The sequence below is a fragment of the Piliocolobus tephrosceles genome, unplaced genomic scaffold, assembly GCF_002776525.5.
Source record: "Piliocolobus tephrosceles isolate RC106 unplaced genomic scaffold, ASM277652v3 unscaffolded_27160, whole genome shotgun sequence".
In the NCBI taxonomy this organism is placed as follows: domain Eukaryota; kingdom Metazoa; phylum Chordata; class Mammalia; order Primates; family Cercopithecidae; genus Piliocolobus; species Piliocolobus tephrosceles.
Window position 1 is genome coordinate 5,289 of NW_022310044.1, and position 10,636 is coordinate 15,924.

At 58.8% G+C, this 10,636-nt stretch overlaps 1 protein-coding gene across 4 annotated transcripts in view; it reads left to right on the top strand.

The window, feature by feature from the left end:
* ALDH3A1 (aldehyde dehydrogenase 3 family member A1) overlaps positions 1–8,846 on the top strand; it is a 10,631-nt gene extending 1,785 nt beyond the window's left edge. Inside the window, exons 1-11 of one of the 4 annotated variants that reach the window (XM_023195684.1) lie at positions 1,189–1,361; positions 1,676–1,842; positions 3,350–3,581; positions 4,181–4,266; positions 4,591–4,799; positions 5,590–5,707; positions 6,331–6,472; positions 7,132–7,298; positions 7,711–7,810; positions 8,372–8,502; positions 8,595–8,846. In XM_023195684.1, the coding sequence (XP_023051452.1) occupies positions 1,337–1,361; positions 1,676–1,842; positions 3,350–3,581; positions 4,181–4,266; positions 4,591–4,799; positions 5,590–5,707; positions 6,331–6,472; positions 7,132–7,298; positions 7,711–7,810; positions 8,372–8,502; positions 8,595–8,609 (1,392 nt within the window). In that variant the 5' untranslated portion in view covers positions 1,189–1,336 and the 3' untranslated portion in view covers positions 8,610–8,846. Of the gene's footprint in view, positions 1–1,188; positions 1,362–1,675; positions 1,843–3,349; positions 3,582–4,180; positions 4,267–4,590; positions 4,800–5,589; positions 5,708–6,330; positions 6,473–7,131; positions 7,299–7,710; positions 7,811–8,371; positions 8,503–8,594 lie in introns of those variants that run through there. The other 3 variants (XM_023195686.1, XM_023195685.2, XM_023195687.2) reach the window with 3 other exon arrangements.
* The last annotated feature ends 1,790 nt before the right edge of the window (positions 8,847–10,636 follow it).

Here is a 10,636-nt window from a genome sequence, read left to right on the forward strand (position 1 = left end):
GCAAGCTCCGCCTCCCGGGTTTACGCCATTCTCCTGCCTCAGCCTACCGAGTAGCTGGGACTACAGGCACTAGCCACCTCGCCCCGCTAGCTTTTTGTATTTTTTAGTAGAGACGGGGTTTCACCCTGTTAGCCAGGATGGTCTCGAACTCCTGACCTCGTGATCCGCCCGTCTTGGCCTCCCAAAGTGCTGGGATTACAGGCTTGAGCCACCGCGCCCGGCCCATAACCTCTTTTCTTTTCTTTTTTCTTTTCTTTTCTTTTCTTTCTTGATGAAGTCTCGCTAAAAGTAATTATATTACTTACCCGAAGCATTCAAATACCGCTTCCAAGAAGCCTCTTGACTTCTAGCAAATCTCACTAACCGTGCCTTACCTCCTACCACTAATCTAACAGGAGACCTCTGTGATTATGGCTCCATTCTCCTGGTCAAAATGCTGGAGTACAATGGCCCAATCTAAACCCACTGCAACCTCCTCCTCCCGGCTTGGTTCAAGCACTTCTCCTGCCTCAGCCTCCCAAGTAGCTGGGACTACAGGCGCCTGCCACCACTCCCGGCTAATTTTTGTAGTTTTAGCAGAGACGGGGTTTCACCATGTTGGCCAGGCTGGTTTTGAACTTCTGACCTCAGGTGACCCGCCCGCCTCAGCCTCCCAAAGCGTTTGCTAGGATTATAGGCGTGAGCCACCGCGCCCAGCCTGTAACCTGTTTTCTTTCTTATCCTCAGTGCCTGGGACACCCCTGGTGTAGAGAGAGCTCCTACAAACATGCTCTGAAGAGCCTGCTCCACCTAATCCCTAAATACTGCACAGTAATCCCGCACGTGGGTGTGACAGGAGTCATTTAAACCGTCTCCTCTTTCGGACCTTTGGGTTGTTTCCAATATTTCTCTGTTATAGAAAACAGTGATGACTTTCTTATTTTGAATGTTTAGGAAAGGCTGTAGGACTTCTTTGTCACAGAGAAATACGTTTGAAAAACTTTTGCCACATATTGCCAAATTGCCCCCGGAAGGGCCATCCCAATTTGCCACTATGGTTTCGTGTATTGGGAGCAGGAATCACCTTCACACCTCTTTGTGGAAATCTGCAGCTCTGTGAATCCTTGGCGGGCATGGGCGTGCGTCTCCCAGATGTGGCACATATGGGTTTACACACCAAGCCTGGTTCAGCTCTGCCAAGAAACCAGCGCTTTTTAGAACAATGGCTTAGCCAGGAGGGTAGGGTGGTGCTGGGTTTTCCTTTATCGGCTTGGGTGTGGAATCGCGTACTGTGCCCCTCCGATCTGATCTGATCTGGCTGACTGTGTGTGCAGAGCTCTGGGGGTGTTGATCTGGGATGGTGCCACCAGCTTTGCAAGCAAGTATCGGAGCGGGAGAGGCCGGGAAAGGCCCTGCCCCAGCACGCTGCTAAGAGCCCCCAGCAGCAGTTCTGCTTAGGATGCGTGTTGCTGCGGGTGTCACCTTCTCAGGGGCTAGCAAGGCAGCCAGGGGCCCAGGCGTCTGAGTGAGCGGTGGGAGAGGAGGCCAGGCAGAAAGCGGACCTTCCAGCGGGAAGGCCGTTTTCCCCAAGGCCGAGCCCGGGCCCAGGGAAGTCCCTTCCTATAGCATTCAGGCGGGGTGGGAGGCGAGGCGCGCTCGTGCCCCTCCGCCAGCTGTAGGTGCTCTCTGTCCCCAGGCACCATGAGCAAGATCAGCGAGACCGTGAAGCGCGCCCGCACGGTCTTCAGCTCGGGGAGGACCCGCCCGCTGCAGTTCCGGATCCAGCAGCTGGAGGCGCTGCGGCGCCTGATCCAGGAGCGCGAGCAGGAGCTGGTGGGCGCGCTGGCCGCAGACCTGCACAAGGTGCTGGGGCTGGGCGGCCGCCCTCTGCCAGTGTCGGGGCCTCGCGGTGGGACGGGGGGCTGGGGACAGTGCGGCCCGGAGAGATTCAGGAAGAACTTGGGGCCACCTGGCCTCTCGGTCGCGGAGACGGGGCACACTGCCCTCCCCGCCGCCGGGCCCAGCGCCCCTCCCACTCCCCGCCGCCTCTTTCACCCTCTGGCCTTTTCCTGCTGGCCCGACCTCCGCGTCCCGTCCGCAGCGTCCCCCATTTCAACTCTCCTGCTGTCCCGACACCCCGAACTTTTGGTCCTCCCATTCCTTAGCCCCACGCAGGACCACCTGGTTCTCCACACCAGGAACCAGAGCAGCTTGGCACCCCAGAGGGCGTGGGGGGCTCTTCCCTCCCTCCCAGTACTCACAGGGGCTGTTCCGTCCCTCGCCCTGAGCAAGATCAGACGCCTCCGCATCTGCAGACCCCTGCTGTCCCCACATCCTGCCTGGGGTCCGGCGCTCGGGAGACCATCCTCCCACTGACTACCCTCTTTACTTCTGCACTTTTATTTTTATTTTATTTCATTTATTTATTTGAGATGGAGTCTTACTCTATCACCCAGGCTGGAGTGTAATGGCGGGATCTCGGCTCACTGCAATCTCCGCCTCCCTAGTTCAGGCAATTCTCCTGCCTCAGCCTCCCGAGTAGCTGGGACTGCAGATGCGTGCACCACAGTGCCCGGCTAATTTTGTATTTTTAGTAGAGACGGGGGTTTCGCCATGTTGGACAGGCTGGTCTTGAACTCCTGCCCTCAGGAGGAGTTCTCGGCCTCTCCAAGTGCTGGGATTACAGGCCTGAGCCACAGCGCCCGGCCTGCTCCTGCACTTCTAAAGAAATTGCCCAGGACTTCTCATCTTAAACCAGAAACAATAAGGAAACCCACTCCGTTGACTTTACAGCTTCTGTGTTGCTCCTCACAGCCCAAGTTTATAAAAGAGACGCATTTTCCGCCGTCTGCATCCCCTCTTCTCACCCCTGCTCCCCGCAGGAGGCCCTGAGTGCCCAGCAGCCCTTGGTCCTGCATCCCCCTCCAGACATCTGAAGGGCCTGGCTCTGTCCACCCTGCCCGGATCCATCTCCCAGTGCCCGGATCTATCCCCCGTCCCCGGATCCATCCCCGCCTCCCCGGATCCATCCCCACTGCCTGGATCTACTCTCCCCTGCCCAGCTCTATTCTCCCTACCTGGATCCGTCCCCTTGCCCATGCCTGGCCCCTTCACCTGCTCTCTCCCCTAGGGCTCCACACGTCCAAACCTACCTGGGTCTCCCTCTGGCAGAAAGGGGTCTTCTCAGACCCACAGGTCCAAGGGGGTAATCCTGACTCTGCTTCCCCGGGGGGCCTTCTGCGGCTGCCCCCACCCTGGGCTGAGTGAGCGGCCTCCCGTCACCCTGGCAGCTGAGCAGTGGGGCTCCCCACTGGCCCCAGCTGCAGGCAGGCCCTGGCCCTGGAAGCTCACGGGGGCTGTGTCCCTGCAGAACGAATGGAACGCCTACTATGAGGAGGTGGTGTACGTCCTGGAGGAGATAGAGTACATGATCCAGAAGCTCCCCGAGTGGGCTGCGGATGAGCCGGTGGAGAAGACGCCCCAGACTCAGCAGGACGAGCTCTACATCCACTCGGAGCCTCTGGGCGTGGTCCTCGTCATCGGCACCTGGAACTACCCCTTCAACCTCACCATCCAGCCCATGGTGGGCGCCATTGCTGCAGGTGCATGGCCCTGTGGGAAGGGAAGCTGGGGGAGCACCGTCCACCACCACGGAGCTGAGCCAGGACGGGCTCAGGCCTGTGTGAAGAGTCCTGGGGTCAGATAAGGGTTTGCTGGGTCTGTCACAGGAGGCTGTGGGGACCACGCTATTTAGCCAGGCCTCTTGGTGCCTGAGGTCCAGTCAGCCTCAGGTGTCCACACCTGATGATGGAGAGAGGGCCTGCCTTCCCCTACCCCTGGGGGACTGGAGCTTCTGTCACCTAATATGCACCAGGGCTTCCTTCCTAGAAGGGGCCAGCGCTGTTCTACCATCCAGGCCCCCAGAGCCTCTCTCCCCTTTCTGCTTTTCCTCCAACATCTCAGCAACTCAGAGGGCCAGGTGGTGCAACTCTGGCCAGCATGTGCCTGTGCGTGTCCCTCTGTCATGTGCCCGTGTGTGCTCCTGGGTGTGCCCCGTGGCATGTGCTTGTGTGCCAATAACTCTGCCATCCGCTCTCCCGAGGACACACGATGGAGGGGAGGCTTCAGGTGTGGTCCTTGGGAGGGCAGAGGCTCTGGGTGAGACACCCTGGGCATAGGCCTGGCTCTGTGCGCTCTGCAGGGAACGCGGTGGTCCTCAAGCCCTCGGAGCTCAGTGAGAACATGGCGAGCCTGCTGGCTACCATCATCCCCCAGTACCTGGACAAGGTGAGGTGCCCTCTGGGGCCTCATAACTCCATGGCCTCATGACTGCGCTGGGGCCAGGTCTTTGGGGGATGAGAAATAGTGAATTCTTGCAGCAAGGGACCAAGCTGGTGGCGCTGAAGATGGTCCTTAGCAGCTGCCTTCTCTCATTGGGGTGAACAGAGCCCCTGGGCCAGGAAAGGGGGTCTACTGCCGGTTCCCGCCCCCTGCCCCCAAGGTGGGGTGCTGGGCTTCGGGGCTGCTGGTCTCGGCCACTGCCCATCCACACTTGCGAGAGTGAGGAGGGGCTTGGTGTTCGCTGAGCCCCCCTTTCTCCTTGCTTGGAAGGATCTGTACCCAGTCATCAATGGGGGTGTCCCTGAGACCACAGAGCTGCTCAAGGAGAGGTTCGACCACATCCTGTACACGGGCAGCACGGGAGTGGGGAAGATCGTCATGACGGCTGCTGCCCAGCACCTGACCCCTGTCACGCTGGAGCTGGGAGGGAAGAGTCCCTGCTACGTGGACAAGAACTGTGGCCTGGACGTGGCCTGCCGGTGAGAGGCTCGGGCCTGCTGGCTGCAGCGGCCCTTACTCTGCCTTCCAGCACACATGACTGCACCTCACGCTGTGGGTCCACTCTGAGTAGCACAGACACCTCCTGCCTCATGGAGCAGTGGTCCTGGCAGAAACTCGCATGGGGATGGGGTGGGGACCACGTGCACAGAAGACGTGTGGGGAGTCCCAGAAGGCTTCCTGGAGGGGGAGAGGTCCAGGCTGAGCTCTGTTCGCTGAGTGGGCATCACTGGGGAAGTGGTACTCCAAGCAGAGGCTGCAGAAAAAGCAACTGTGGGATGTTCAGGACACAAGGAACTGTACTGGGTCCAGCCCTCTGCTGGGGCAGGGCAATCTGAGTTCTGGAGAGCAGGCCCAGAGGGGAGAAGAGCCACGGCCACTTGGGGTCTGGGGAAGAACCCGTATCTGCACCTCCCGACCCTAGCCAGGGCTCTGGCCACCTCCATATCCCACATCTGTGGCACCCAGAGATGTAGGGGAGCCTGAGTAGCAGTGACATCTGGCTGTGCAGGGCAAGGGCGTGATCAGGGAGTACGGAGGCTGTCCCCGACAGACGTCCTCTAGAAATTCCCTACCAGTCCCCGGTGAACATGATCAGGGGCATTGGGTCTTCCTGGTCCAGTGTCTAGAAGTAAGCAGACCGCTTAGGAGGACTCACTGGTGGCAAGGTCACAGCCGATGGCTTCTGCTGACCAGAGCTCAAGGGTCTACGAAACGAGATACAGCTCTTGGGGAACCTTTTGGGTTTAGTCCAGTCTGGGACTTTCACAGACGCATCGCCTGGGGGAAATTCATGAACAGTGGCCAGACCTGCGTGGCCCCCGACTACATCCTCTGTGACCCCTCGATCCAGAACCAAATTGTGGAGAAGCTCAAGAAGTCACTGAAAGTGAGTATTGGCCCCTTGGCAGGGTGGGATGGGAGGCTGTAAGGCACAAGGTGGGCCTGGCCCCTTAGCCGACTTCTAGGGATTTGGAAACACTGGATTTATTTTCTTCTAATATAAACATAATGCAAGCTAGACATGGTGGCTCACACCCATAATCCCGCACTTTGGGAGGTGGAGGCTGGAGGATCACTTGAGGCCAGAAGTTTGAGACCAGTCTGGGTAACATAGCAAGATCCCGTCTTTACAAAAAATGTTTTTAAATTAGCCAAGCATGGTGGATGGGTGGTGCATGCCTGTTGTCTCAGCTACTTGGAAGGCTGCAGTGAGGCTGGAGGATTGGTTGGGTCCAGGAGTTCGAGGCGGCAGTGAGCTATGATTGCACCACTGCACTCCAGCCTGGGCAACAGAGCAAGACCCTGTCTCTAAGAAAAAAAAAAAAAAAGGTAACGCACATTCACTATAGATAATTTGGAAAAGATTAAAAAGCATAAAGAAGAAGAAAAATCTCCACCCAGAATTCCATCACCCAAAGACAGCCACTGCTGGCCTGTGTCTGTGCAGCTTTTGGCCATGACGAGGGTCTGTCTGCGTCCTTACCCGAAGCCCCCACCTCTTCTCCACAGGAGTTCTATGGGGAAGATGCCAAGAAGTCCCGGGACTATGGAAGAATCATTAGTGCACGGCACTTCCAGAGGGTGATGGGCCTGATTGAGGGCCAGAAGGTGGCTTATGGGGGCACCGGGGATGCGGCCACTCGCTACATAGGTGCGTGACCCCTGAAGAGCACAGCCCACCTGCCCAGGCCGCAGGGGTCCCCAGCAAGTTCACAGCAAGTGGGCACAGATACTTGATAAGCAGACATGACCTCGGGTTGGGTATAAATAGCTTTCACCAGGGAGCCTGGGGTAGACTCTAGCAGGTAGGGGCTGAGGACAGCCCCTGCCCCACCCTCAGAATCCCCTCTCCCAACAAAGGCCCAGAAAGAGGGGCCTCATCTCCCCACCCCTCTGTAGCAGCAGGAGCAGGGACAGCAGAGGCCATAGGAGCCCCAGGTGTGCCAAGCCGTGAGGGGCCCCCAGTGCCCAGGCTGTGGGTCACCAGATGGGGCCCACTTGGCCCCGAGTTTGTCAAGGAGACGAGAATTCTGGCAGGGCATCAGGTGGCCGGCGGGTGCAGTGCCTGCTCCTGGAGACAGATCTTGGGTCCTTCCATACAGGTTAACCTGTAGTTGTCTCCAGTGGTCTGCCCAGATGGCACCCGGGACGCAGGTGCCTGGGGCACCTCTCTGGGGCCTCGTCCCTGCCCTTTTCCAAGCCTGGGCAGCTTCGCCTGGAATAGGGTTGGAGCAGGGGTCTAGGTGCTTGCACTTTCCGACCGCGTGGGGGTCTCTGTGCCATCCAACTCTGGCTCGTTTCCTGCCTCAGCCCCCACCATCCTCACGGACGTGGACCCCCAGTCCCCGGTGATGCAGGAGGAGATCTTTGGGCCTGTGCTGCCCATCGTGTGCGTGCGCAGCCTGGAGGAGGCCATCCAGTTCATCAACCAGCGCGAGAAGCCCCTGGCCCTCTACGTGTTCTCCAGCAACGACAAGGTGGGCAGTGGGCCTGGGGTGCCCTCCTCCAGGGTCCTGGGGCCCACAGACCTGGGTTCAAACTGCAGCTTCACTGTTCTCTGGCTGTGTGACCTTGGGCAAGTCACTGGATCTTTCTGAGCTCCTTTCACCTCGTCTCTAAGATCAGGACAGCAGCATCACCTGAGGACATTGAATGAGTGATCCTTGCCCAGGGCCCTGCACACAGGCTTGGGGGTGGCTGCTGTCACTCTTTGCTCGTGTGGTGCTGAGGGCCACGCGGTCTGCGGGAAGAGCAGGAGACGGCAGCTAGGGCTCTGCCTCCACCTGCTCCTGTCCCTGTGGCTCCCAGCTGTACCCAGGCAGGGTGGGGTGGGGCGCTGGGGCATCTTGTGGACAGGAGACTGAGGTCAGTGGCTGGGTCCTGGTGCAGGTGATTAAGAAGATGATTGCAGAGACATCCAGCGGTGGGGTGACGGCCAACGATGTCATCGTCCACATCACCTTGCACTCTCTGCCCTTCGGGGGAGTGGGTGAGTCTGGGGCTGAGCTTGCTGCCTCCCTGCCTCCCTCTGGGGCCCCCAGGGCTGGGCACCCTCACCCAGCAAATTCGGGAGGGGCCGCCTCCTGTGGCCCAGGCCGCAGCTTCCCGCTAACCTCTTCCATTTGGGCCTTGGCCTCTGCCTGCCATCCATCAGACACACTTAACCTGGGAGTCTAGAGGGTCCTAGAGGTCACCTGGTGCACCAGCCTGTTTCATGGAGGCCTGAGAAAGGTGACCCAGGCCAAAGGTCACACAGCCATTTAGTAGCAGAACTGGGATTAGACCCTTGCTGGGCACTCCCACTGTTGTCCCCAGCGTGGATGCCCTGGGGACACCCTGGACAATGGCCACCTTCAGGAGGCCCAGAAAAGGGCCACACCTGGGGCTGGGTGCTGAGGGCCCCAGGATTTGAGGGAAGGATGGGTGATGATGGCTGGGGTTCTGCTTCTCTGCCCCTGTGGTTCTGGGATACACCCAACAAGGTGGAGAGGGAAGCCTGGGGCATCCTGGGGGCAGGATGCTGAGCCCTGAGCCGACTTCTCCTCCGCAGGGAACAGTGGCATGGGGTCCTACCACGGCAAGAAGAGCTTTGAGACCTTCTCTCACCGCCGCTCTTGCCTGGTGAGGTCTCTGATGAATGATGAAGCCCTGAAAGTCAGATACCCCCCGAGCCCGGCCAAGGTGAGAGGGGGAAGGGGCTGTGGGTGGGGGGAGATCAGGCTGTGTGGGACCAGGGCCTGGGGATCACTGCCTGCTCCGTGTCCCTTTCACAGATGACCTGGCACTGAGGAGGGGCTGCTCCGCCTGGCCTGGCCACACTGTGTCCCATTGGAGTGCGGACCACTCTTGCTGGCTCTCCTGGCCCTGGGAGAGTCGCTCCTGCAGCCCCAGCCCAGCCCCGCTCCTCTGCTGACCTGCTGTCCTGTGCACACCCCACTCCCACATGGGCCTGGGCCTCACCACTCCAAGTCCCCACCCCATTCTAGACCAATAAAGAGATGAATACAATTTTCTAACTCAGCAAATGCAGGCGTATGGCGCTTCTTATGCAGCACTGAACCCACCGACCTGTCCTGCCTGATCCCACTGCCCCACGCAGTGTGGTCACTGACGTGCCAGCAAAGGCCTCTCATCAGCTGGTGGGACCTTGTGCCAGGAGGCCATGTACAGTGTCAGGGTGACACTCATCTTCCTTTTAGACTTGGGGAGGTCAGCTCCATCTCTGGTGTGTCCAGCCAAGGAGAGCCTGAGGAGGCCGAGCCTTGTCGGCACAGTGGTCCAGATACGGAGAGCTGATGCTCGCTCTTCCCAGACTAGCTTCACTATCTCGGGCAGGGGTCACTTTGTGAGACGATGCAGTAGTCAACACAAAACGCCTTGGTTATGGCATAGTGCTGCTCATAGGGGCAAAGGACCCCAGGCCAGGCAGCACCAACACCCACGGTGCCTCCATGGTGTGGCGTTGGGCAGCAGCTGGCCCAGAGTCCCGTCCCAGAGGCCTGAGGAGCCAGGACAGGGTCCGGCAAGGGGAGTCTGAAGCTGGGCGTTCTGGGGGCTGGTTAGACCCAGAGCCAGGAAGCTTCGCAGCCTGGGCCTGGCAGGTAAGGAGAGGCTGCTGGGGGAGACCTGCTGAGGCTGGGCCGGTCCCTCTGGGTCCTCTACACAGACTCTCCTGGTATCATGCAGCAAAACCTTCCCAGCTTTTGCTGAGATTTCCTTGTGAAAGCATAGAGTTTTGTGCTGTCACCACCAGGTGTGCCCGGCCCCGCCTGGGACCCTCGCCTGCCGCCAGCCACTTGGCTGCTCCCAATAAAAGCCCACCCTCCACCTGGTCCGTGCCCTGACACCACCACCCGCTTCCCACTCCTGACCTTCCTCTCTCTCCTGCGTCTTCAGTCTTCCCTTCTGTCCTGGACCATTCCTATTCTCTAGTGTCTTGCGCCTTATTCCAAGTCCCCCAGACCCCAAATGCAACCAGAAAAGTCGTTAACTGTTACCTGTGCTTCCTTCCCTCCAGCGACGGGGTGGGAACAGGGTCAGAGAGGAAACTTTTGTTTTGTTTGGATGTTTCCCGCGTGGACCTGTGACTTATAGTATACGCAGAGAATTGAGCCGAACTAAATCTTGGCTGGGAGTGGTGGCTCATGCCTATAATCCCAGTACTTTGGGAGGTCAAAGTGGGAGGATCCCTTGAGTCCAGGAGTTCAATACCAGCCTAGGCAATAGAGACTCTGTCTCTACTAAAAATAGAAAATTAGCTGGGTGCGATGGTGTGTGCCTGTAGTTTCAGCTGCTAGAGAGGCCGAGGCAGGAGGATCACTTGAGCCCAGGAGTTCGAGGCTGTAGTGAGCTATGAGGTGCCACTGCACTCCAGCCTGGATGCCAGAGCGAGACTCTGTTTCTAAAAAAATTTTAAAACCCAAAGCCAAGAACAAAACAAAATAATATTTTCTCCTAACCGGCTCCCCCTGCGGCGACTGCCTCATCCCTCTACGCTCCTTCCCAGCAAGACTCATCTGAATGGGTGTTCTCAAACAGCGCTTCCTGCCCCCACTCACTTCCGCCTGACCAGCTGACCCTCCCTCACCTCTGTCCTATGGGGAACCCCTGGCTCTCGACCAGGCAGGCACAATCTCGTGTGGGCAGACCCCCAGGGTCTCACAGCCACTTTGGTTGTCTCCGCTGCCCTGCCACCTCCTTCCATCTGACCCCACCCTCCCTCGAGCACTCTGTTCTCCGGGTTCCTGGACCCCACAAGCTCCAGTTCTCCTTCCTCACCAGCTTGTGTTCCCTCTCTGTTGCCCAGGCTGGAGTG